Raw genomic sequence first — 25,538 nt, 5'->3', positions numbered from 1 at the left:
GTATTCATTTTATGGTAAAAACGTACATGAAACGTTTCCAATGTTAATGCATACTTGACGGCACTTTATAAAAAAAAATTCCATTCAAGAGCGAAATCGTACATTCAGGCGATAAAATTCTTTTTTTGTCAATTTTTCACATTCATCAAACATTCAACCGGGAATTATTAAAATTATTTTTCAATTTTTGATGAAACAATATTATGAATGTGGACTAAATCTAACTTCGAGGTAAGGTTTACTGGTGATATGTGTTCGGTGTATTATGTATGTATAGTGAGGATAATCGGGAAAACGATTAAGAGTCCGCACAAAATATTCCCACGGGATAATTCGGGAAAATCTAAGGAGCATTCAAACCTTCATTTCACCAATTTTTTTCCTCAATTTTCTTTTTGTCGTTGGGTGACTCTTTGACTTTTTCTCCATTGTTTCCTTCAACTTTGACATTACATTTGTCCTTTCGACTGCCCATTTATTGTGATACGTACATATAATAATTTGATGAGTCGCCTGAGTGTGTATCTATAAACGGTGTGTCTACAGTTAATCTAAAAGTGTGAGGATCAATAATTTTATTGAAACAAACGCTCGTGTAAAAAGGGTCAATTTAGTGGGGCAATTTTTATACTCAACGTGCTCGTTTTTCCGGGTTAATATTAATCATGCAGTCAGTGGTGTACACTACTGTATACATACCTACATACACACATAGGACCTATATAGATGTACGAACACGTAACTACCCTTGTTATTTGTTTTACATGCAATATAAGGATTAGGTTGAAGTAATTTCTCATTCAAAATATTTTTGTTGTTTTTCTGTTTGGCTGTGACACGGAATGCCACACATTTCGGTATTAATATGCATGCAATATGCAATAATAAAATTGTATTTTGATTAAATGAACCTCGTTGACATGCATATGCAGCATTGGAATTTGGGTTTGTGGTTCGGAATTTTGTTAAGAGAAATGGACCCTTGCAAATTTTTAGCCTACATTTAGGCGGAAAAATATTCGTTTTTTGATGATTTTTTGGAACAAAAATCTTTTTTTGAAAAAGTGAAACCTGTGCAGATTACATACATTTGCACAATCTGCAAAGGTTTCTCCAAGTGGTATAACTTATCAACCACAAACCCATTTTTCCTTTAAAAGTAACACATTTCTACACGCTTTTGCGAGCCTAAATGTAGGCTATAAATTTGCAAAGGGTCCATTGCTCAAACTTCACCAATGAATTATCTCTCGTAGTGGGAAATTGTCGGTTCGCTTTTGTTAAACAATTTATAAATTACCTTTCGTCCACAGGTGATAGTTTTCTGCTTTCTATCGCTGATACCTTGGCCCGGTCCGAGCGTCTTCAAAATATCATGCTCGCGCGAAAGTGCACGCGTTGTGCGGAAAATTGTGCAATCAAAATGGCTTCCAATACTGGACAAATATCAGGTGAAATTACCGGTAGAATGTCCGTTTCATCCCATTCGCGACATATTCGGACCTCAGCAAGTTGCCAAAAAACAAAACCGTCCAAGTCAATGGTATGTACTGAACGACTTTTTGGATTTTAAAATCCGCGTGTTAGTTGGTGTGCTTAGGAACTTTTTGGGTAAAATTGAGACGCTTGCACAATTTATGTGTAAGCCAAGGAGAAATGATAACAGATAGAGTTGCTTCAGCCCACTCTGGAAGCAACGCCATCTTTTATCATTTCTCTGGTAATCCACGCCAAAATTCTCTTCAACCCGGTCCTAAATATTTCACTTTCCTGGAACACTTAAAGTGAGTTAGTGTAGAACTTTAGTGCTACATCAAGCATAAGCCAACGGCTACGGTTAAACGGATGTACACATAATATATGACACGTATGACGTAACCTAATAATACGATGAATATGTGTACATGTCTAGCCGACATTTAGGCGAGATATCAATTAAATTCCTTCCGATAGTACCCAATTGGATAGATACACTGGATACTGCTGGAGTCTGGAAAAAATACTTGGGAAGGTGTTTAAATGTTACTGAAGGCTTAAAAAGAGGTCCCGTATTTGTTTTCGATATAAAAAAAAAAATTTGGGTAATCGCTCTAATCAACGTGTTCACATAGACGAATATGCTTCGCGTTGGGTTCCTAAATTATTTCTAAAAATGCGGGTCCTCTTCTTAAGCCGCCATCGTACCATTTAAACACCTTCCCAATTTTTACCACACTCCAATTAATATAACATAATAATTTGCACACTGCGGTCGTAGTAAGGAAGTCACGTTAAGCCTGTGGTGCAAACTGAACTTGTTATTGGCCGTAAAAGGATGTTAGTGAGGTCTCTAAACAAACAATACTCCTTACGCTACATGAATCGTACAATGGTGAATGGTGTCTATGCGGAAATACATTTAAACGCCCTAATGCAAGCAATTCAACGAAACATCCATTCCACTTATAGCTGCATTGCTGAAAAGCATACATTTTGGCGTTTTTTTAAATGTTAGTTATTCAATGTTAGTTTTCAACAGAAAATAGATTTGGTTTCAGCAGTTTGACCAGCTATGAGAAAACTGAGCAGTTTATGAAAATTTCGTTGAAGTGCTGACATTTCTCAGAGCTGGTCAAACGACTACAACCAATATTATATTACTATACAAAGGAAGGAATTTGATATTTCGTATCCAGGTACTTTTACTCATCGTGATACGAAACATAAAACTATTTCCCGAGTGTAGTATGACGTTTTCCTTTACGAAGGACCTAGGGACGGAAAGTCCATTTTCCCTCGCTAGTGGATGAGAAATCTATTTTCTGTTGAAAGGTAACACTTTCGTGGTTGTTATTGCAGTCCTGTATTTTTGAAAAAGGATTCTGGTGGAAAGATATCATCAAAAGTAAACTATAATCCAGTATTAAAAAACGCCCAAATATATGCTTTTCAGGAACGCATCGATGCCTCTTTTTACGCCTTACATTTATTTTGCATGTTTTAATATCAATGGTTGCTTAGATGCAATTATAGCCTACATTTGAGCATTTTGTGTTATATTTTCGATATTTTTCACCAGAAACCATTTCTAAAAATGTAAAACCGCAATATTGACTACATATGTGTGAGCTTGGAATACTTAAAAATAGATTTGTTTGACCAGCTTAAATTTTTATAAGTTGCTTGCTGACCTCATCGAATATTCAATAAAACTGATGTAGACTTTTCTGTGAAGCATCCATAGCTCCTCTGTCTCAATACAAATTTTAATAAAAAAAATTGTTTTAAAAAGGACCTGTGGATTTTGCGGGAAAAGTTTCTACGAAGAGAAACATTTGGACAGACACTTCGAGCGTCGGCATACAAGCAGTATAAACATGGTAAATATTTAAATGTTGCTCTGAAAATAAATTTTTAGGAAAAGGATAATGATCATCTGTTATCGACAGCTACGGCAGAAATAAGCATTGAGTTCTGCTGGTGAATGTGGTCTTATAAATAGCGAAATGTTTGTTGGAAATGATGAAGTAAAAGATTTTGCATCAAACACTCTACGTTAATTTAAACTTTAAACAAAAGCAGTATCAGATTTAATGATTTGGCTTGACAAATAGCATAGCACTGCTCCATGGAGCCCTAGGGCTGTGCAAATAGACAAACATGTCCCTTTTATAAAACGACAATGAATGTTGGTCCTAAATGACTCCAAACAGCCCGTCTCCACTCTGATAATCATTGGCTAGTAGTAATTTCGCGCCGTATGGGCGCGAAATTACACTATTAAAGTAGGAATCTCGCGCCACGCGAAATTCCTACTTTATTAGTGTAATTTCGCGCCCATAAGGAATTTCTTGCTGGTAGGAATCTCGCAACGTCTCAGTTGCGATGCAGACATCCTAACATTTTGTAAAAGGAAAATCCACTTTTTCTGAGTAAGGATACCGGTATCCTTGATACAAAATACGTGTATCTCAGTTGGGATACCGGTATCCTAACGTTTTGTAAAAGGAAAATCCCTGATAGAAAGCTCTAGGGTGTTAGAATAAAATTCGCATCTCCAAAATTTATGTGCCTGATACTCAACTGAATCTACCGCCAATTTATCGCCAGGTACTCGTAAAAATTCTCTAAATCAAGTTAGCCATTGAAAAATGTATGGGCGCGAAATTCCACTATAATATGTGTAATCTCGCGCGGCGCGAAATTACTCGTTACCTAATCATTGTTCTTCGTTTAAATCCGATTACATGATTCTGCTCAGTCAAAGTTTTTTTTTCCCATCTCAGGCCGAAGACGCAGTTTGCTTGTCTGATTATTGTGATATTATGCGATGTGATGTGTTGGTCTCGAAGGATTCGACGTTCGGTGATTCAACTATGACAACGGACATAGAGATATGGCGCGAGGCAACATCCTACCGAACTGCATTGCAACCAACCGGACCAAAAGACTTAGCCAAATTACCTGCTAGGTTTGGCATGACTTTTTTTTTGGGTTTCCGAAACGTATTGCAACCGATTTTCGGTGTAAAATTTTGATTTTCTTTTTCAGTAGAAACAATTTTATACCTTCTGTATTACCATTCAAAACCAACAAAGTAGATACACCAACTGAAGACGATTGTGACAACAAAGCCAATGGGGTGAAAAAGAAAAAATCGAAAGGTTTGTCATTGACCGATACTTCGTTCGCTTTTTGAATTGATTTTGATAAAATTCTGGGCTTTTATTCGAAGCGACCGTCGAGGAAGAGGAAGAAGATGACGATGAGAAAAGTGACGAAGATGGCGAAGAAACGGATTCAAATACCACATCTACCTGCGAAAATTTGGTAGATTCATCCTTACCACCGGTCGATAGAAAGCAACAACGAATAGCTGAGCTACAGAAAATGAAGGCCAACTGCAAGTCGGAGGATTTGGAGCAATTGAAAACGCGATGCGAAATTTTGGTCCGCAATTGTATCGTTGGATTGTTGGCTCAGTTGTCGGATGAGGATTTTAAAAATATGGAAGGTATGGGCTTTTGTAGTGATCACTAACGCATCGTTCACCTTGGTGAACTCACCAAATTTCACACAAATTTTAGACGAACTTAATCGAGCAGTGTGTTGGTATCTGACATGTGAACGATATTGGGAAGATGGTCCAATTGAACAACGAGCTTTCCCCTGGGGTCTTGTTTTCGTACTAGTCATGGTGTTGTCTTTAGGTGTCTGTTTCTGTTACTACATCATTTGGATTTTATTCGAGTAAATCAACGACACGCAAACTGTCCATCAAAAACCGAAACTCATCCGACCAATTCTCTATATCCCCAGCTCGGACGATCATTTAAATTTCCAAACTGTCGGTCCCAATCCATCGCATCTCAGTCCGACCCACCATCGTTTGAATACGATGCCTGGTAGTGCCAACTATCATCTGCCGCAACCACAACATCAACAGCACATTCATCCACATATAGTTCCTGGCGTGCAACAAGTTCCATCCACATCTGGCGGTCAACCCGGCCAAGGAGCATATGGCGACGAGTTTTATGTGGCACCCGATTTCAATGATGTCGGCCAAAGTGAACATTATATCTATGTCACCTATCCACCGGAGCTTAAACGACGATTACTAGAAAGGTATGGTAGAGACATTTATTTGACTTTGCTTAGAAAAGACATGTACGATTGAGTGGGTAGGGTAGGGGCGTAGCTACTTTTCTAGTTTTTTTTATTGTTTGTTGTCGTACTGTTGCGTAGACCAGTACGCACGGTACTTTCATTCACTCATTAGGCCACGGTTTGAAACCTGCGCCAAATTGTTTCATGCAAATGGAAATATTTAAGCCACAATAGGATTACCTGCTAGCCCTTCTAGGGCTAGATAACCAAAGCCATATAATAAATAATGGTTTTCGTATCGGGTAATGTAACAATTTGGCATAGGTTTTAAACTGTGGTCTTACGAAGAACTGAACCGTGGGGCACTGAAGTAGTAGATTGTCATCAAAATTGGTTTAATTTCTCCATTTTTAAATGTCATTTAGCTGTAATGAATTTGACTTAATTTTAGCGTTTAAAAAATTTAAATTTCTTTTCTCTCCCCATGTATTCCCATTTTAGCTGCTACAATCGAACGACACGTCTGTGAAATTTTTACAGCTACTCAGCTACTAATTTGTAATTACGTTCTTTTTGGTCCTGAGTTTCAGTGATGCTTTTCGTTTTATTTAACATAATAGATGAGTCAAGTAGAATTTATAATTAACTTTCTAGATACAGTACATTAGCTTGTACTACACATTTTAGCCATTAAGTGTTTACTTAAGACAAAATTGTAAAAAATAATAATTTTATAGTTTAGTCAAATTTGGAATTTATTGCTTGATAATCTAGTTTGGTAGATCGATCGGATCTAGATCTAGCTACATGTACGATTTTTGATTACTGTGTACGGAAATTAGTCTACAGGCACTCAGGGGTACTTAAAAATAAAGCTGATTCGCCCTCTGTGGTCAGTGTTGCAGAGGGAGAAGTGTGCTCTAAATAAAAAAAGTCCATGCTCATTTCAAAAGCACTGGTGGTATGATTCAAATCAGCGCCACAATTACCCACATGTGTAAGTAAGTTTGGTGATGACGGGATTTCAAAATTCATTTTTTGTTCAACTAACTGAACTGAATTGCCAGATATGAAAATATATAGCTATTAGTAGTACCGACGTACGTAGTCCCTTTGCCATTGTCACGAACAGCTTTTCAGTTGATGAGAAAAAGTCATTTTGATCCGCTCCCAGTTCGAAACAGTTAGACAGAATACACGATTCCAGTATAAACCTAACTAAGCTTACTGCAGCCTAGCTAACGTTTAACGAAGCGAGGCTTTTAGCGCTTTTAACTTTTTTTTACAAACGGTTACCCTGTGATCCGCCATCCACAATCTGCTACTTCTTTTGTTTTAAATATCTCTCGATACTAAATCTTTTACTTCAATTGTTTTCCAATCATATTTTGATCTTGATTTTGCTATAAAGTGAAACGCTACAGTGCAAAGCTTATCGGTTTCTTTTTGGTGAAGTTGTAATTAATTGTAATTAACAGATGAACAGCAGTCTATTACTAGAGTACATTATCAACAGCACTCAAGGCTGTATACTTTGGGGAGGTCACGCAGATCGCCATTTTATTAGATACACCTTTACCATACAAACCAAATTCACCAAACTTGAATTTGTATGGCGATTTTTTGTTTGAAACGGGGTTTGAAACCCGCGTATGGCGTATCTGCATCTGCGTGACCTTGACAAAGTATACAAGCCTTGAACAGCACCAACATTCTGAATAGTTATGGGTATAATGCTCTTCACGCATTCTTTAATTACAGTTAGAGTTCGCTATAAGGGCGCTATGGTCTTTTTCAAAGTTCAGGTCAACCAGAATATTTGCAAACTGAACATTCCAGGTTAGCCTGAACCTGAAGTTACCAGATCTGAAATTAAAATTTCGGGTTCAGGTTGATTCAAGTTCCACAGCTGAAACTTTCTTTTCAAAGAATATTACTGACAGTAGTATGGTTGAAGAATTGGTCAGGTCAGAATATTCAAACCCTAATTACCTTTTTGATTACCCTCGAGGTTACAAAATAATTTTAAAATTTAAATGCCTTTAGAATCACGTTTTCTTTGTTCAGTATGAGAAGTTGTTGGCGGAAATTTTACCATAGCTCTGACGTTGTTTTTTCATTGATTTAGTTAGTAGAAATTATTAGGAAAGATTTATCTAACAAATTACGCTCGAAAATATTGCAGTTGTCACAGATTTCGATTACTATTCCATGCGGAACGTAACGCCTTTGATGAACGCTATTATTATTCTGTTTATTTTAGTAAATATGAAGCCCAGGGAATATTTTCATTAAATTGATTGTTGAGACTTCTAAAAATTCTTGCAAATTTTCGGGTAACCCGCCTGAACTGTTTACGATTTTCAGATTGCAACTACATGTCGGACCAAGTCGGTTGCAGTTATTACTAGGCTAATCGCGTTTTTAGGCTCAGGTCAAATGGATTTGTAACGTGTTCTGAATCTTAAATAATTATTAGATCCATCCGTCAATTTATTTTATTCTTGGCGCACTTACATCGTCAACTTACAGAGATTTAAAAAAAAAAAACGCACGCGGGCTATTTTAACGCACATGTTTTGACATTTGTTACACGACTGACGCCTACGTTATTTGGCCAACTGTCAGTTGAAAATATTCAAATTTTTGGCGCAGTTGTGGCGTCAACAAGCGATTACCCTTTCTTACGGTTATTAAATTGATTTGATCTCAAATTGAGGAATTGATTCGAAAAGATGGAGTTGAATTTTTTGATAAAAGAAGTATTTCTTCCGGAATTGAGTTGTCAGACCACAATTAAATTGAAGAATCGGTGGTAAGCTCTGTTGAATTTTTATAGACTCTGTACCTACCGTGAGTATTTTCATGTTTTTATTATAGCTTCCGTTTCACTAATATCACTCGTGACTCCCCTGGGTTCCCTGGAAAAGCGATAGATGAAGTTAATTTAAAACAGAGTGTAGATTGTATTTACAGCAACTTAAACTCTTCTTTTTCTTTCGTACAGCTTTTAAATTTTATAAAAAAATGGACTAGCAATATTTTCGAGTTACGTCTCTCTGTACAAATTTGTTATTCGGTTGGAAAATGTTTCTTGGCCCTCCTCAAAATCTATTAAATTTCTGATTACAAATTTTAAAAAAACTCTCAAATTTATCTCTCAAATTCTGAATGCACAAACATAATGGTAGGATAAATATTAAAAATAAAGTTGATGAGCACGAAAACATTTATATAAACAAAAGAAACATTTTAAGAAGCAAAAAATAATAATTAAACGGGAGCGAGATAAGTTAGAAGTTAGATAGAAGTCGCTGTACTTATATTTCTGTACATAAACCAACCGCCCATGAAACTATATTTTAACATCAAACATCTATTACTTCATTATTGGTAGATTTTAGTCCTAACAATTTTTTTTTTGGTAGAACTATATTAATTATGGTAAAAATACAACTAATGAGAGAAGGAGAAGAAAAAAGCTTTGTTACATAAGATACGATTTTTTGTAAGAATATTAAACTCAGAATTTCACAAATTTACAAACATCAAAACAATCATTAAAAAAATCCTTTATATAAATTAATTTAAACAAACAAATAAATAAAAAAATGAAAGTAAACCTAAAGAATTGTGAATGATTGTGAACAAAAACACTGAAATAAATTCAATAAAATTAAGCAATTAAAGTATTATGGACGCGAATACATACATAATAGTATAGACAAAACCAGATGTGTGTTTTACTCGTTTAACCACTCATTATTCAAATTGACAATAGCTCACCGAAGGGTAATCTAGCAGTGGTCAACTTCTTCGGGCGTAAACTGGTCTTCTAAATATTCTAATCACTAGGTACTTGACAAGGTATGTATACAACAAATCTTACGGATGATTTTAGAAAATTGAGGGAATGATGAGAATCACTGGAATCACTAGAATGTGAAAAATACCAACAGCTTAGAAAGCTGAAATTTTCGGTACAACAAAATGCAACTTTTCATCACTCATAACAAAATATATTAATTTTTACCCAAGAACCTTAACCGTATCTGTTGTGGTCGGTAGAGCTGCAAGTCAATTTACTTCTCATCCCTAGGGCTGTAATAAGCGAGGTAACAAGTCACTTTCGACAAGCAAAACAAAAGAATGTAAGTGCGAACGACAATCGAAAGTGTTTAAAGTCAATCGTCCACAACAGATACGTAAACAAGTTTCCATGTCGAGGGCCCAAATTACGATAAAAATTCTGAAATTTATGCTCAAGGGACTGAAGACTTTCCATCGTAATATCTACTTCAACTTTTACCTTTTCATTGTTTATTCCTATGCATCCCAGGCCTAAAATGCGTGAAGAAATTGAAGAATTGAAAGCTCAAACTTTTCCTCTGATTATTTTGAGATTTCCATCTAATGCAACCTCTTTCACATTTTTCGATTTGAAAGAATTTTCTCCTCTCTTAAAAAGATTGTGATTATTGTTAAAATACAGTATTATCGATGAAAGGGATATTAATGAGTCCATTATTCCCAATATCATTTGATCAATACGTTCCAAATTGAATGTAAACAATGGATCACGTCAACGAAAGCATTTGGATTTTTTTTTTTCACATTGGCAGTCATGAAATTTTCCTGAACGTTAAATCGCCCCCGATCCGTTGCAAAATTTCAAATATTGAGTGGACTGACGGCGTGAATTGAGGATGTTTCCTCAAAAAATACAGCAAAAGTACGCGACTTAGTTTTCACCGGCTTGTCCTAATTTCTTTTTTATCGACATGCCATTTGAGTGGAAGGTACCTTTCTTTAAGACTGTTACGTAAGTATAAAAGCGCATTCCCGCATTTCTTAAGTGTACCTTTGATGCAAATTTGGGGCATCGGTACAGTTTTCTCAAAGCACATGAAACTTTCACAGACAATTTTATTTTTTATTCAAAGCTGACCGTGCATGGAAATAATGTTTTCTTCCAGGTAACCAAGTCAAAACTTCCCGGTATCCGAAAATTTTGACAAAAATTTCCCGGTGGGTCGCAATTTACTTCCCGGTGGCGCGAATATTATTTCCCAAGCCCTTTCTAGTCTTTTTGTGCAGATTTAAGTCTGACATTAGTTTTTACAATGCTGAAACCTTTTCGTAACTTTCTTCTGTATGAATTTTCACTCATCAATATGTAGAAGAGAATGTTTGTAAAGATGCTAACTGCTAGAGTCCATCCTTTGATAAAACAGATATAAACTCATTGGGAAATTATCTTATGGTGTAATCTGACAGATATGTTGGGCATAACAACCTTTCCAAAATTCTGCCTTAAATAAAAAAAAGTAAGTCGCGAGCGGAGCGAGTGAAATTTTTTGAAGATTGACTTTTGATAATGCAAAAATGGTACCATTCTTTGAAACTGTACAAACTCAAAATTCTAAATGAAACTTTAATTTGAGCAAAAGCGCCGCAGACGAAGTTTTTAAATTCTTAGGTCTATGCACCCTATTAGGAACTGTTTCACCAGAAGTAGTAACTCATCAAAAGTTTAGTTCGTTGAAGAGAATAATTCATCGGGATCGGGATGGTGACGAAAACTTCTTGATAAACTCTTCCCGCTGATAAAAATTTCCCGAGGTGTACTTCCCGCTGATAGAGACTTAACACTGTCCTCTAACAAAATAAAAATTCCGGCTGATAGAATTCCACCTGTTAGAAACTTCCCAATGAGTTCTTCCCGTTGGTAGAATCTTCTCGATAAGTTCTTCCCACTAATAAAAACTTCCAGTTGAGTACTTCCTAATGATAAAGACTTCCCGCTGAACACTGACAAGAAAAAAAAATCTCGCTGATAGAATTATCGCTAACAGAAACTTCCCAATAAGTTCATCCCCGTCGGTAGAAACTTCTCGATAGGTTCTTCGAGCTGATAAAATTTCCCGGTGAGTTCTTCCCAGTGACAGCTATTTTCCGGTTAGTTCTGAATTCTTCCCGTTGATAGATATTTCCCAGTGAGAACTTCCCGCTGAGAGATATCCCCCGGTGTGAGTTCTTTCATGTGATAGCTGTTTCCGTTTTCCCGGTGACAGCTATTTCCCGGTTAGTTCTGAATTCTTCCTGCTTATAGATATTTACCGCTGATAAACATTTCCTGGTCTAATTTTTACAGTAAAAAAAAGGAAATCGCCTTCGGTGAAGGCTAAATTTCCCAGTATCCAATTCTTCGCCCCGACGACTCCCCGGTATCTAGGATACCAGGATACCGCATTATTTCCATGCACGAAGCTGACATATTTTTACTCGAAAATGTAGTCGTACATTTTTCAAAAAGGGCTCTCGTAAAAAGATATCAGCGATCAAAAATTTCGAAACTCACAAATGTATGCTACAATTTCAGCGTACGCTAGGAACCTCTTTTAATGTAGTCAAAGAGTCTTTTAGACAGAAAATTTCATTGATTTAAAGAACTGAAAATGTTCTGACTAAATGTATGACTCATTTCAAACAAATTAAACAAGTTCACAAATTGTGGGATATACGTTACTGGGCCGATTAGTATACGGTCGTTTTTTCGTAAAAGAACCCTATCGCTTAAACGTCAATTTTTGGCCTACACATTCTTAAAATCGATTTTTAACCGTGAAGCCATGATGGCACATTTTTGGCCAAATGGAGAAAAATTGAGATCATGCTGCCTTCTACATTTTTCTCCATTTATCCTATTTTTAATAAAATTTTGACTTTATTCTTCCTTGAACTCTAAACTTTCGACTGAGACCTTATACGTAAGATGAAGTATAGACATAAAAAAATTAATTAATTAATTTAAAGCATCAACAATTTCCGGAAAGAGTCATAATAATTATGAGTCAATTCGCCAAAACTTCGAACAACTTATATGGAATCGGGATTCAAGTCGACGGCGATCCAAACGAGCTATGGCTCAAATGAATCGTCGTTCAATTCTGATAATATCGTGGAACAACTTTTTTCCCGAAATTTTTTTGTTGGGCTGACATGGCCCTTAGAAAAATTTTCTCCGACGTGGTCGCGAAAATCATTTTTTATCAATAGCGACAAAAAAGATCTATGGCTCATCTTCTGGCTGTATCACGTTAGTTTTACTGACTATTATCTCGTAAAACTATAATTAATAAAATTCGCTCGTAAAAACGTTATTTGGGGAACTTTAAAGTTCGAAGAGTTTCCAAAATTTGATGGGTTGAGATACATTGTGAAAAATCAACTCCATTTCTATCTGTGATGGTGAGTATGGTCGAGTGGGGTGTCAATGGATAGGGCGAGAAGTAAGCTACAAAACTGCGGGTTAGATGTTCCTGCTACTAACTCTCCCAACCGTCCAGAGCCCTTCAAAAATTTCGGTTTTCTCGAGGTTTTTCACTTGTTGTGGCGGCTGGGTGGGTCGAACATCGGCGTTTGTTGGTCAATAATATTCAGCTCATCGACCTTCATAAACGTACACAATTTGACATTATTCACATCTCGCATGTTGGAGCTATTGACAAAAAAACGATTTTCACGACAATTCCGGAGAAAATTTTTCTAAGGGCCAAGTCAGCCCAACAAATAATTTTCGGTAAAAAAGTTGTTCCACGATATTTTCAGAATTGAACGAGGATTCATTTGAGCCATAGCTCGTTTGGATCGTTGTCAGCTTGAATCCCGACTGTTAGAAGTTTTGGCGAATTGACTCTTATTGCATAAAGACTATATTTCACTCACTAATCAATTAAAAAAAATATATGTCTATACTCTCTGGTGCTTGATTTGTAGTGCGTTGCATTTAAAGTTCTAATCTTAAAACGATTTTAAGAATGTCTCGGTCGAAAATGACATCTAAGTTCTATGAACATTTCAAAAAAATGCCACCCTTTGATTTGGTTGAAAACACACATACAAGATTATTACGTCTTTCCGTACTAGTTTTATTGATAACCAGTCATGTCATTACGGTCATTACCGATACGACCGATACCAATGTGGAAGTGAACAAAACAAAAAATAACAATAACAGCGATAACAACAAAAGCCAACTCAAAATGCACAATAAACCTAAAAAACGAAGCAAAGTCAAACCATTTTTATGTAAGGCAGTTCTTAATAAGTCGCTTATATCAAAAATGGAGTGCCAGGATGTCATTGCGATGGTTAATATGTTAGCACAACGATACGCTGTATTGTTTATTGATTATGACCAACAGTAAGTAAACGTAAAAAAGTTTTCCATTTTACGCGGTCAATATTTTGAGATCAACGCTTACCTCAATTGTATCGAATTTTCAGGGTCATGGCCCGCTTTGTTGCACTGTTGAATGATATGCACGGATCACCATTCCCACAAATGGAGCTAACTGGATCCGACTTGTCTTTTACGCGACGACTAATCCGGGGACAAATGCCGGTACTGATATCAAGTGTGGAACGAGAATTGTAAGCAGCATCAGCCATTTGATCATATTCAACTTAACACATTGAAATTAATTGCGGCTTGTCAACTTTCGGCACCCTGGACTTTACTTAAATATTCGAGGAATGCCTCCAAATAAATTTCTAAAAATCCAAAACTGAATTCTAGATTTTTAGAAATTTATTTGGAGGCATTCCACGACTATTTAAGTAAAGTCCAGGGTGCCGAAAGTTGACGAGCCGCAATTATTTTGAATGTGTTAAGTGGTGCCATTAACACTCGGTTCCGTTTCTTATTACAGGCCGCAATTCGCGGAAGAGCTTGGTGCAGTCGATTGGAAGTTGTTGTTTGGCATCGTTGATATCCCGTTGAGAGTGGTCGTCACAGCTCCAAGCGACGAATCCAGTGAATCCAGCCCTGACAGTGCTGCTGTTTCAATGGATTCGGCAAAGATCGTATTGTCCGATGTTGAGTAATTCGTTTTGAAAAATTGAATACGGATAACAATGTGAACGGATAAATTGAATCGATTTTTTGATCTTAAAATAATTTTTTTTTTTGTAAATAACTTCGATCTTGCCAAAATTTTACTGTAGAAAGTTTAGCAAACGAACTGACTATATGGGCTAATTGAGCAAATCCTGATGATCCCGAGGAAAACTTAGCCCTTTTTTAGCTTAAAATTCCTGTATACGCATTTTTCGAAAAGAATATGCGCCCTTTAACACTGCTATGTAACCAGAGCCGACAAAATGAGTGGTGCAACTACCCCGAAATACCTGTTGACATAATTCGTGGGTCAATCGGTGATAAAATTTACAAATAATTGTATCGAATGTTTTATCGATATATTTTCATATAAATGACTGACTGACTGACTGACCTCACGACTGACACTCGAATTATCGATATTTTTATCGTATAAAAACATTCGATTGATGTCGACTTCCTTGAACATATCGATAACCGATTGTAGGGAAATAATCGATAATTTATCAATCGAATGAATTATCGAACAGGCCTGTCGATGAGCCCGACTATGACTTTTTTTAATTTTGGAAATTAAGCGTCGGACTGTTTGAATGCCAAACTAAAAGAAATAACGACTTTTGGGGCAAATCTACTCAATATTTCTGACTAAATAAATTAATTCCTCTCGAAACCTAGATTTCAAAGTTCTCTCTTCTCAAGTCAAACGGTGATCCGTCAATGATTTTAAAGTTGTCAAAAAGTTCGTCCCAAACTTACCTTAAACGATGGGCCCGATGTCCATTGGCGTGCAGTCCTATTGAACGCATTCTATTGTGAAAACGATTCTGTCGATGAGAAACATATCCAACCATTTCTAGCAATTTGCTTCTGTATTTCGTTTCCATTTTTTACACAAAATTCCTAATGCAAAGCAACCACAGTTTGACCGGCAGCCTGTTTACTATTAACAGCCACTGCTACTTCTTTACTTTTCGCCGAATCTTCCTCATTCGCTAGTTCGTCATCGATTCGATAAGTAATGGGGGCTGGTTCTTTTGGCGGCATCCAATCCGGAATTATTTTCTCGTGTAATCTCCAGACACCATATTCGTTGGCTACATGCTTTTGATCAAGACATACTCCAGCACATCCTTGGCCAGAATTTCACTGTCATGCATCAATCGAACGAAACGATCGTAGATAGCCAGAACTTGTTGTGCGTACGGTCACCTGGCCGAAAATGTCAAGGTTCTGAAAGAATAGCATAAGTTCGATCAATTAGAACCGAGGTTTTTTTAACGCTACAAGGTTGGCAGCGGGCTGTATGTACATACACGAAACTCGGGACGGACGACTACTCTTATGAACCAATGGATGGATGGATTAGATGGATTAGATGGGAAGGGGGTTAGCCCAGCACCTAAGCCTCTAGTGGGCCTGTTGTGCTATTGCACAAGTCACTTGATCATATGAATTGTGATTTTTTCATCATATCTCTCCGGACTCAGATAGTTCACAAATCGACCGTGTAAACGTCCCATACGTTGTGAATTCTCTGAGCCACGAGTAGTATGCGAAGACCACAACCATCACTAATGACTCATGCATTTTCCCAATGAGCGACTAGTCGATCATAGATGGCGCTTATCCTACAGTCTGTTGTATATTGTGAATTGTGTCATTGACATTATGTCAATATGGCGTGATTGTTGCGAAGAAATCGAATATTGGATTTATGAACCAATAGTCCGGGCGGGTTGAGACAGGCCTAACAGTCAGTGCGATCAAAATTGACCAATCGTTTGCAGAAGGCATACGTTAGCCGACATTTTATTAAAGATCAATAAAAAACAATTCTCTTCTTCTGCCACGTTTATTCAACTTCTGAAGCATGGGAGTATATTTTAGTCTAGGTTGACCGAGAGGGAATGGGTAGGACAAAACATTGAAACAACTGCGCTGAAATGCCTATCAAAATTAATCTAAAATCGAAACATAAATCAATCATAACAGAGTCAATACTCTTCCCTCCCATGTATTGCGTGAAACAAATTAGAGACGAATCAGGCTGTTCCGACCTCCGATTAAAGGGCGGTCAAAGGTTAGAGTGGTCTAACCATCTTCAGTCGTTCCCCCTATAACCTTGTAATCGACCGGTGGTACAAAAGTTTATTTTACCTGGAAGCCGACTAATTCCAGTGGTGGCGTTATCTAACATGCAACAAAAAAAAATTTACTCACAAAAGGAGCCTGAGCTCAGAACAAGTAAAGTTCAATCGAAGACAGCTAAACAAACAGAGCAGAATCACTCTTCCCTTTCCCATGGTACGCGTGAAGCGAATGTGGAGACAAATTGCCGTTTCGACCTCCGGATCCAGTGGCGGTCAGAGGTCAGCGTGGTCTAACCATCTTTTCTTTCAGAACTTTCGGAAAATGTTTTCTATCGTCACGATGTCGGTTTGAGCACGGCTCGCAGCATTTTGTGGGTCGCTCACTGCATATAAAATTGACAGTTTGTAGTGTCAAACGAAATGTTTTGATGGAACCAAATCAATAATAAACAGGAATTAGTGATGCTAAAACAAGAGAATTTAGCAGCTAATTTTTGTGGCTTACTAGCCGCCAAGGGACATAAACGTAAGTTTTTTTTAACATTTCACCGCACAGAGCAAATTGTTCAACTAACAAGACATTCTCGTTTCCCGTTTTTCAGATCCAGCCATTGAATGGCGAATACTCGGCCAAGAACAGGACGGTTCGATACTCGCCTCTTGGGTTTCCAAACCTGTCAACACACCGAAGAGTTACATTGGCATTTATAATCCATTGGAAAAGTCCTTTGACATTCTCCACACCTTTCCATCGCGGGAAAATGTCATTCAAGCTTCGATCAACCGGAGCCGAACATTGTTGGTGTTTGTGATAAAAGATGCGGGCACGTAAGTGTGGTTTTGATTAATCGATTGCGTGGTTTATCTATCACGATGTAACGTACTGCAGACAAAAGGACGAGGAGTCGTTAAGCGAGGAATTCGTTCACTGGTACAAACCGTACATCGTTATGGTCAACAATGATCGGGAAAAGCCACCCCATATGTTACTGCAAATGGAACGAACGAAGCAAGTGATGGTACAGTTTCTGTGGCGGAAGCAGACAACATTCGAGAAAAACTACCAGGACAAATTTCTGCTGCTCATTCACGAAGAATGTAAGAAAGCCATAGCGATATGAGGCGCTGAACTGATCGACCGTATTCGTATAGGTATTTTGCTGTACACGACCACGCTGAAAAAGATTCTGGACGAGACCAGTGATCCGCATTCCATTTACACTCGAAAAATTGACTTCAAACAAAAGTCGTCGTGGTATCTGGATCTGGACATGCTAGTGAACGAATCGATTGTGCGCAATTTTACCTGGGCTCAATGGGATCCGGTTGTCCAGGCTATTTACTACATTCACCTGAAACCGTCGACCCGAAATCTGTTGGAGAAAGACGAGAAAGACAAAGGACTTATCCCGACATTGTCGGCCTACCAATTTAACGATGATCTACCAACAGAGACAGTTGTAAGTACCGGTCGTTCGTCCATGGATTTCTCATTTTCGCATCATTTGTTCGCAGCTCAACATTCCATTGAACCTTCCCAAACTCCCAACGTCAACCACAATCCCATCCTATGAGGACGATGCCGTACCACTGCGCATACACGACTCTTCGCTGAATTTAATTATCGTAACCGACGAGTCGGGGATGTTATTCGTATGCCACTACTATCTGTACCAGCCGATCAAGCCACCAGACGAGACGGATGAATGTGCTACGGTACACTTCGCCTACAGCTTGACCATTCTTCATCACGGCTGCATCATTCACTGTGTCATTCCCGGCATACCGTGGGAGAAGGCGAAACTGATGAAACCCACGTTTACGCTTCACGGCGACCATCACATGCTAGTATTTCAAGCGGATTTGTTCATGCATTTGCTGGACATTGGTCTGACTCACGAGCCCGTTTGTCATATTGTCTGTGCACCGTTTAACAAAAAATCGTTGACCCATTTGGTGCCGTGCCTGAAATGGGGCAGTTTGGCGTACGATTCGGCAACACTGGACTTGATTTCCATCAACATTCCCAAATCGCATTTGATTGAGGCATTTAAGCATGACAGTTCCATTGATAATCGACTGAGCATCGTCCATTACTTTCTGTGCCATTCGAACGACATGGACATGGATGTTTTGTCGGAGGTCAGTGCAAACGGTGGAGCGGCTGATTCAATTTTCTAAAATTCTATTTCCAGCTGCTCAACATTATCATGGATCGACCATTAAGTCTGGACACCGTTCCACTGTTCAAAGAAGCATTAGTAGCTGGAGCATATTCAATGACACAAAAAGGACTGCCACCGGAAGCAGTCCCATTACTCCGACTACTACCTCTAACCACTTGCAACACTTCGAAACCAATCCAAGCGAAAATCAATAATCTAAGTGTCGGCATCTCCAAAGAAACGCTGCACAACACCACCATGATGTTGCTGTCGCCGCAGCAACGTCTGTCACCGTTCCGTGCAGACATTTGGACAAAACTGTACGAACGTCTCAATGACAACAAGCCGAAAGAACGTTTCTCTTCCGAGCAGGTGACAGAGAAGTTGATTTTCTCGTTGGCATGCTACCAGCCGGAAGCATTATCCCGATGCAGTACTCCATTGTCGCCCAGTGGACCTGGTCCGAGTTTCGGTGACTTTTCGGCTTATGCTCGACGGAATCACAACGATCTGTTGCCGTTCGTTGAATTCGAAGCGTGTACGGCATCGAAGCAGGAGCATGTTATATCTGTGGTGAGTGAATCTTTCGACCGACAGTGATGCATGTGACGATACCTATTCTGTACATAGAATCTGCGAGAGCTCAGCGTTCATTTGGTAAAACATTCGGCCAAACAAAATACCGGATTCCGTTGGCTCAAGGACGCCTCGTTTTCGCAAGCACCCACGTATGTACACGCTGTCGCATCACAATTTGCATCCGCTCAACTGGAGCTGTCTCGTTCACTGTGCGTATTCGTTTGTCGGGCTGGCGGTGTCGATGCACGCATCGAAAATGTTAGAGGATTTACACTGATGTGAGTGTTGCGCTGTCTTCCATTTCGAGGAGTTGCAAAACGTGAACGTTTCTCCTTTACAGCGATCAGATGTCCAACAGTCAACAAAATACTTTGTTCTTGATACTGGAACGCTTTGCGTTGAGCGTTGAATCTATGGCCTTCCCATTGCCGCAAGGATTCTCGTCATTTTTCACCTATCTGGGATACAGAGCCATGGAATTCGACATGTTCATGCAGTATGTGCAGCGTCACGTTTTCGAGCTACAAGTTGATGTAATGAAGTCCATCATTAATGGTAAGTGCGGGGTGCTATATTCCGGGCTGGAGGCTATGATTAAAGTGGAGTAGTGTGGGTTATTAAGAGGTCATTCGTAGAGGGCATTCACACGCAGGGAGAATGCGATGTTTTAGTTATTTTAAAGTGTGGACGAAGAGGAAGGGATGGTAAAAAATACCAAGGCGATCGTGTGGGTGTCGATGAATCCCATCTGAAAAGCATTGACGCTCAACGCTGAGTGAAAAACGCTTAAATTGGTCGCTCAATTATTTTCCTCTAATTTCCCAGATATTGATGACTCTCATGAAGGCGTGCAGAGAAAACTAGGTTTACTGTCAGTATTACCACGATCGCGTGCCCGCCGTTTACTGAACAATTGGTCCCATCCAGCTAGCCTAATGATTCGTGGCCGGGATCATGCATTGAATATTTTATCAGGCAATCCGGTGCACCCACGAGGAAGTCGGAAGGTCGGCGGTTCTATTGGTAAACCATTTTATTTTTCGTCTTACTCGTTTCGCTTTTGCCTCACGTTGCTGAATTTTCATTTTTTTTCTTCTTTTTATTCTTTTCATTTCCGCACTGTGTGTAGTCGCAAAGCATCGTACTAATCGCATTAAACGCATCGTTTGCGTTACATTTATGTGTTTGTTTATAATTGGTACTTTGTGTGGCGCTTGTTTTGTGCTTTACAATCACTTTCAATCGAAATTGTTGCTAACAGTACCATGAGTTCGTTCGTTGACGAAGAAATTTGTCGCTTTATTTTGTCAGTCGTGTGTAAAATATCGAGAAATTCCCATATCGTTTTGCACTTTGCACAGTGTGTGTGACATGCTGGTTCATTAAATGTTTAAGAGAAATGGATTCGGGTTTCATTTCCAAGATCTCTCTGTGAAAGTAATAACTAGGGGAGTTCTCCACTGAGGCATTTTACCTTTTTGTCCAAATAAACACTTCACAGACGATCTGTAAAAACTTGTCTGCTTTGAATTGCCTACAGCCCTCTCAGGAACTTAGGCCTATTAGAGCTATAATGGAATACTTTCCTGTATCGACTTAAGAATTTCCCAGTGTAAGATTCACTCAATTTTTGTTAGTCGGCGAACTTTGACGACCAAAAATATTTTTTCCGCTAAATTTTTCCGAAAGACAATAATTTGGCTGACAAACAACCCAAAACTGTTTTTCAGTAGAGATCGAAATATGTGTGCGCACCAAAGCTGGAAAACACGGTCCCCCTGAACAAAAATAAAGTTTTAACGAAAATGTACCCAAACGGACCACTGATTTGAACTCTCCTAGTGTCACTCTATTTAGAACCGCAATCAATTTTTAGGTGCATTTTTTGGTAAAACGTTATTTTTGGGCTGAAGCCCTCGGATACTTTTACTCATCTGGATACGAGTTATCAAATTACTTCACGTGTAAAGTAATGTACTATTATTGCCTATCCACCCGGAATATTGTTGTTACACGTACATTTCCCACCCGCGGAAAGCGGTCGTTACATGTGGGAACTTTTTCATTATATCACAAGTGAAGGAATATTCATATGAAAATTCATTACATATCAGGAGATTTTCATTACTTATCAGCAGAATTTCATTACTTACCAGCAAAAATGCATCACATGAAGGATTCTTTAGCACTGAAATCGAAACAATACTCGCGATGTTATTTAAGTTTTAATATCACAAAACTTTGTCACTTGAATTAAGTGCACACCAATCTAGGCGAATTCATTAAAAACTTTCGAAAAAAATGAAAAAAACACAAAAATAAAAGTGACGGCCATTTTGTCTATAGCCATAATTTCAAAAGCTTGTTGCCACACTTGTGAGTTCGGCTCGTATTGAACAAAATTGATCCCTCATGTAATGAACTACCTCCGCAGCATCCAATGTAATCTACTATTCATGCTAGCGCTTTGCAAAAACCCTCATTTTTGTCCACTTTAAAGAAAATCAAATAAATAGCGTGTTTTAGGTGAGAAAATGATCATTTTCTCACCCAATATGGCTAACCCGCCATTTTAGGTGAGCAAATTATTATTATAGAATGTAAAATCCATTACACAATTTGGGATAAAAGTTGAAAAGTCGCGTTTTCGTGTGGTTTCGTGTGACTCGGATCAACAAAATTCACACTAAAACTCTACTTTTCAACTTTTTATCCCTTGTTATGTAATAGTATTTTACATGGCTAGGAATAAAAAGATGAAAAGTAGAGTCTCGTTTTCGTGTGTTTCTTGACCTCGGCTGCGCCTCTGATCAATAAAATTCATACGAAACTCTACTTTTCATCTTTTTATCCCGAGTTATTTAATGGATTTTACTTGCTGTTAGCATTGGTAACGCAATGATTAACTTTTCGTCACTGCCTCATACCAGGGCATCTATTTTCAGGAATATGGTCAAAAATTTCGGGTAATTTCGAGAATTTTAGGATTTTCAAAAAAATTTAATTTTTGAAAACTCGTGAATTGAATTTTGAACATTTTCAAGAATTTAAAGAATTAAAAAAACATCACGAAAATAGGTCCAGCACCTGCTTCTTACGATTTCTATCTTTTAATTGATTCCACAAGATATTCGTTAAGCTAATGAAAATCTAGATTTTTATTTTTTGAATTTTTGTTAGGCACGCGCTCGCAACAAGAATAAAATACTTAATTAGAAAAATCTAGATTTTCATTTGTTAAACTTTTATGTGGAATCCATCTACAAATCACCACAACTCCCAAAACAGAGAACATGTCGAATTTCACTTTTCTCTCCCTTTACGTGCCAACGAAACATTCTCATGTCAAAAGTGTCGTAATGCTGTGACTCAGACGAAATATGGAAAAATGAGAATTTGCAGATTAACCGAAACCTTATTATAAAAAGCTGTGTACTACTGAAGACGAAAAATGTTTTCTCTTTCACTTTGTATATCTCAGTTAGCTTACATTTTAGAGAAAGCAAACTGGTGTTAAACTGAAAGGATTACAGAGCACACGCAAAAAATCTCACTTTCGTATCAAACTTCAGTTTGAAGTTACTGAAGCACTAACAGCTTAGAAACAATAATGAGATTCTTTACGTGGGCAAAGCAGTAAGAGCAATTTTCTAATGCACCATATCATCAATCTACCATAGTACTAAGTATAATTAGCAAGAATGTAGTGAATGCTCAGCGTATCACATAGATTTAAAGTATGCTTGGATGGTGTTGGCTTTATAGATCTATAGAAAAACAAATTTATAAAATAAATTTGGGAAATGTTTTCAATTAAAGGGCTAGCTGCTTATCCATCAGCTGAAAAGATATCACCGTTGGACACTTTCCTCGATCTACTTACTGCCAAAGCAAGTCTAAATGAACTGGACTTTAATCTGCTAATCGAAACGACAATGAGTTCCTTAGAAAAGTTTTCTACTTAAAATACCGGTTTGTCCAACTAGTGCGGAAATATGGCGATATCGTCGTTCATTTCCGGAACGCTAAACAAAACGTTGTTCCTAACGCATACTAAAAAGCTTTTTTTTGTAGCAAATTCGATTTCAGAACTCGCCTCCTGCTCGTACTAAAAATGGCACTTTCCTAACTAATGCTAAAATGCTTTTTAGCACGAGCAGGAGGCAAGTACTGGAATTGAATTCGCTTAGGAACAACGTTTTTCTTTAATGACATGGGAAATAAGCGACGAAGTCGCGACATTTACACACTAGTTAGGAAAAGTATTATTGTCTAAGTAGTGCGGAAATATAGCAACTAAGTTTCGTATTTTCGACACGTCATTAGAAAAAATGGTGTTCTTAACTTATGCGAAAGGGCTTTGTTAGCGGATGTGATTTATGAACTCGACTGCGATTGAAAACATCACGTTCGCTAAAAAAAAGGAACTTTGGCATGCGTTAGGAAAATATTTAAAGAAAAAGTTCTTCTACAACATTAACAGTCAAATGTGCCATGAATTACCGGAATGATTTTTTTTTTGCACAGTTTTCGTTTTAGAATTTAAATTTTCGATGTGTCAAAACGTTAAATATATTAATTTGTTGATTTGATGTCTAATTATACTTACAGTGATTTGTTTTTGTTATTATTTTTTTCGTTAATGAAAAGGTGCAATGAATTGAAAGGGAAACACATGGAGTACCTACCTGACATTGTGGAGTAATTTATATAGAAAAATTTAATTGTTGATTTCATGTGCAATAAATGGCTTGATAAGTTATTCCGCTTTAAGCAAGAAGCGTTTTATTTAATAGACACTGGAAGTAGCCGAACAACTTGAAATTATGGATCTGTCTTAGAATCTATACCGATTGTTGATCTATAAATTCCTTGAACCGACCAATTCCCTTTCTAAGCCTAAGGAACAGGTCAGGTCAGGTCATGAGAAAAAATACCTTAGGGAATCAGGTCAGGTTCAGGTAATTTCCAAACCTGACCTGAACCTAACCTAATATGAAAAATACCTGATCTGACCTGAATTTGATAAAAGAAAAATTTGAATATTATGGGCGTTTTCAGCTTAGTTACGAAAATTACGAAAAACGAATGAAATTTACTCGAGTTTTATGTAAAATACACATAGGGCCCTAGCAGCATTTCACTTCTAAGGCTCACGGTCCACCCACCCGATTTTAAAAAACTTTTTTTTCCTGGATTGGTATTGACAATACCTATCATTTGCCGTGTCATTTACATTTCCATCGTTTATTTTGCCATAAATATCACCAAAAGACCTTAAATCACTTAGGTGGCCCTAACTCACGAAGGGCCGACCCGAATATGCCCATCTTCGAACTTAGCCTCACTTTTCAAGCTGCATTAAATAACCCGTCCTATCTTTCATTCAAGTTTAGTTATTTCGTAACATCGATCGTTCCATCAGCCTTTTCGTTACGTTTTGTAAAAGGGGAAGATCCTCTGGAGTTAAGCTTTTCCGTAACATTTCGTAAATGAGAAAATCCCCTGGAGTGTAGTTTTTTTCGTTACATTTTGTAAAAAGGAAGAATACTCTAGAATTTGGCCTTATGCTTTACACTTTGTAAAAGGTGAAAATCCTATGAAATTACACCTTTTCGTTATATTTTGTAAAAGGGAAACTACAATCTCGACGTTTTGTGAAAGTGAAAATTCACAGTAATTTTTCCTTTTGCTTTGCGTTTCATGAAAGGCATAAATCCAATGTATTTTCGTTACGTTTTGTAAAAGGGGAAAATCCCTTGGAATCGTTCTGTTAGCTTATGTCAAATTTTGTAAAGGGGAAAATCCTTTGGAATTGATCCTTTGCGTTACGTTTTGTAAAAGGGAAAATCAACCTGAACGTAGCCTTTTGCGTTACATTTTGTAAAATGGAAAAATCCTATGGAATTTGCCTTATGCTTTACACTTTGGCAAAGGGAAACATCCTCTGGAATTTAGCCTTTTCGTAAGGTTTGGAAGAAAGGAAAATCCTCTGTAGTTACGCCTTACGCCTTTTCGTTACATTTTGTAGACAGGAAACTACAATCTCGACAGATCAATTAGCGTCTGCACATGCACTACATTTTGTGAAGAGGATTCCCTGAAATCGTTACATTACCCTTTTCGTTACGTTTTGTAAAAGGGGAAATCCCCTGTAATTTGGCATTTCGCTTTACATTTCATAAAAGGAATAAATTCCCTAGAATATAG

General features: G+C 37.7%; 3 protein-coding genes and 1 long non-coding RNA gene across 6 annotated transcripts; 3 read left to right on the top strand and 1 right to left on the bottom strand.

Annotated features, from left to right (window-relative positions):
* Nucleotides 1-64: 64 nt before the first annotated feature.
* LOC119075330 lies at nt 65-9,319 on the top strand. 2 transcript variants are annotated; one of them, XM_037181757.1, is made up of 9 exons: nt 65-231; nt 1,314-1,543; nt 3,272-3,359; nt 4,266-4,450; nt 4,534-4,643; nt 4,715-4,993; nt 5,067-5,229; nt 5,299-5,607; nt 6,091-9,319. In XM_037181757.1, exons 1-9 carry the CDS (start codon nt 208-210, stop codon nt 6,116-6,118), a joined length of 1,416 nt encoding a protein of 471 aa, XP_037037652.1. In that variant the 5' UTR covers nt 65-207; the 3' UTR covers nt 6,119-9,319. The 2 variants fall into 2 exon arrangements, with proteins under 2 accessions (XP_037037652.1, XP_037037651.1); XM_037181756.1 differs by having other exon boundaries at nt 4,531-4,643.
* On the bottom strand, nt 6,920-15,325 carry LOC119075365. The gene is made up of 3 exons (XR_005087375.1): nt 15,315-15,325; nt 13,348-13,386; nt 6,920-6,932 (listed from the first exon to the last, which is right to left on the bottom strand). It is a non-coding gene; the product is annotated as an uncharacterized LOC119075365 (long non-coding RNA).
* LOC119075358 lies at nt 13,552-14,551 on the top strand. Its single transcript, XM_037181790.1, has 3 exons — nt 13,552-13,795; nt 13,879-14,025; nt 14,304-14,551. Exons 1-3 carry the CDS (start codon nt 13,635-13,637, stop codon nt 14,476-14,478), a joined length of 483 nt encoding a protein of 160 aa, XP_037037685.1. The 5' UTR covers nt 13,552-13,634; the 3' UTR covers nt 14,479-14,551.
* A 1,644-nt stretch (nt 15,326-16,969) lies between the features above and the next one.
* Nucleotides 16,970-24,101, top strand: LOC119075314 (protein pigeon). Of its 2 annotated transcripts, none has more exons than XM_037181733.1 (10): nt 16,970-17,110; nt 17,187-17,412; nt 17,474-17,682; nt 17,737-18,044; nt 18,100-18,726; nt 18,780-19,322; nt 19,380-19,606; nt 19,669-19,883; nt 20,154-20,351; nt 23,148-24,101. In XM_037181733.1, exons 1-10 carry the CDS (start codon nt 17,047-17,049, stop codon nt 23,291-23,293), a joined length of 2,763 nt encoding a protein of 920 aa, XP_037037628.1. In that variant the 5' UTR covers nt 16,970-17,046; the 3' UTR covers nt 23,294-24,101. The 2 variants fall into 2 exon arrangements, with proteins under 2 accessions (XP_037037628.1, XP_037037629.1); XM_037181734.1 differs by lacking the exon at nt 23,148-24,101 and adding an exon at nt 20,458-20,719.
* Nucleotides 24,102-25,538: the final 1,437 nt, after the last annotated feature.

Source organism: Bradysia coprophila, unplaced genomic scaffold (genome assembly GCF_014529535.1).
Source record: "Bradysia coprophila strain Holo2 unplaced genomic scaffold, BU_Bcop_v1 contig_200, whole genome shotgun sequence".
Taxonomy (NCBI): domain Eukaryota; kingdom Metazoa; phylum Arthropoda; class Insecta; order Diptera; family Sciaridae; genus Bradysia; species Bradysia coprophila.
The sequence above is the reverse complement of the archived record's forward strand: the minus strand, read 5'-3'. Positions and strand labels throughout refer to the sequence as shown.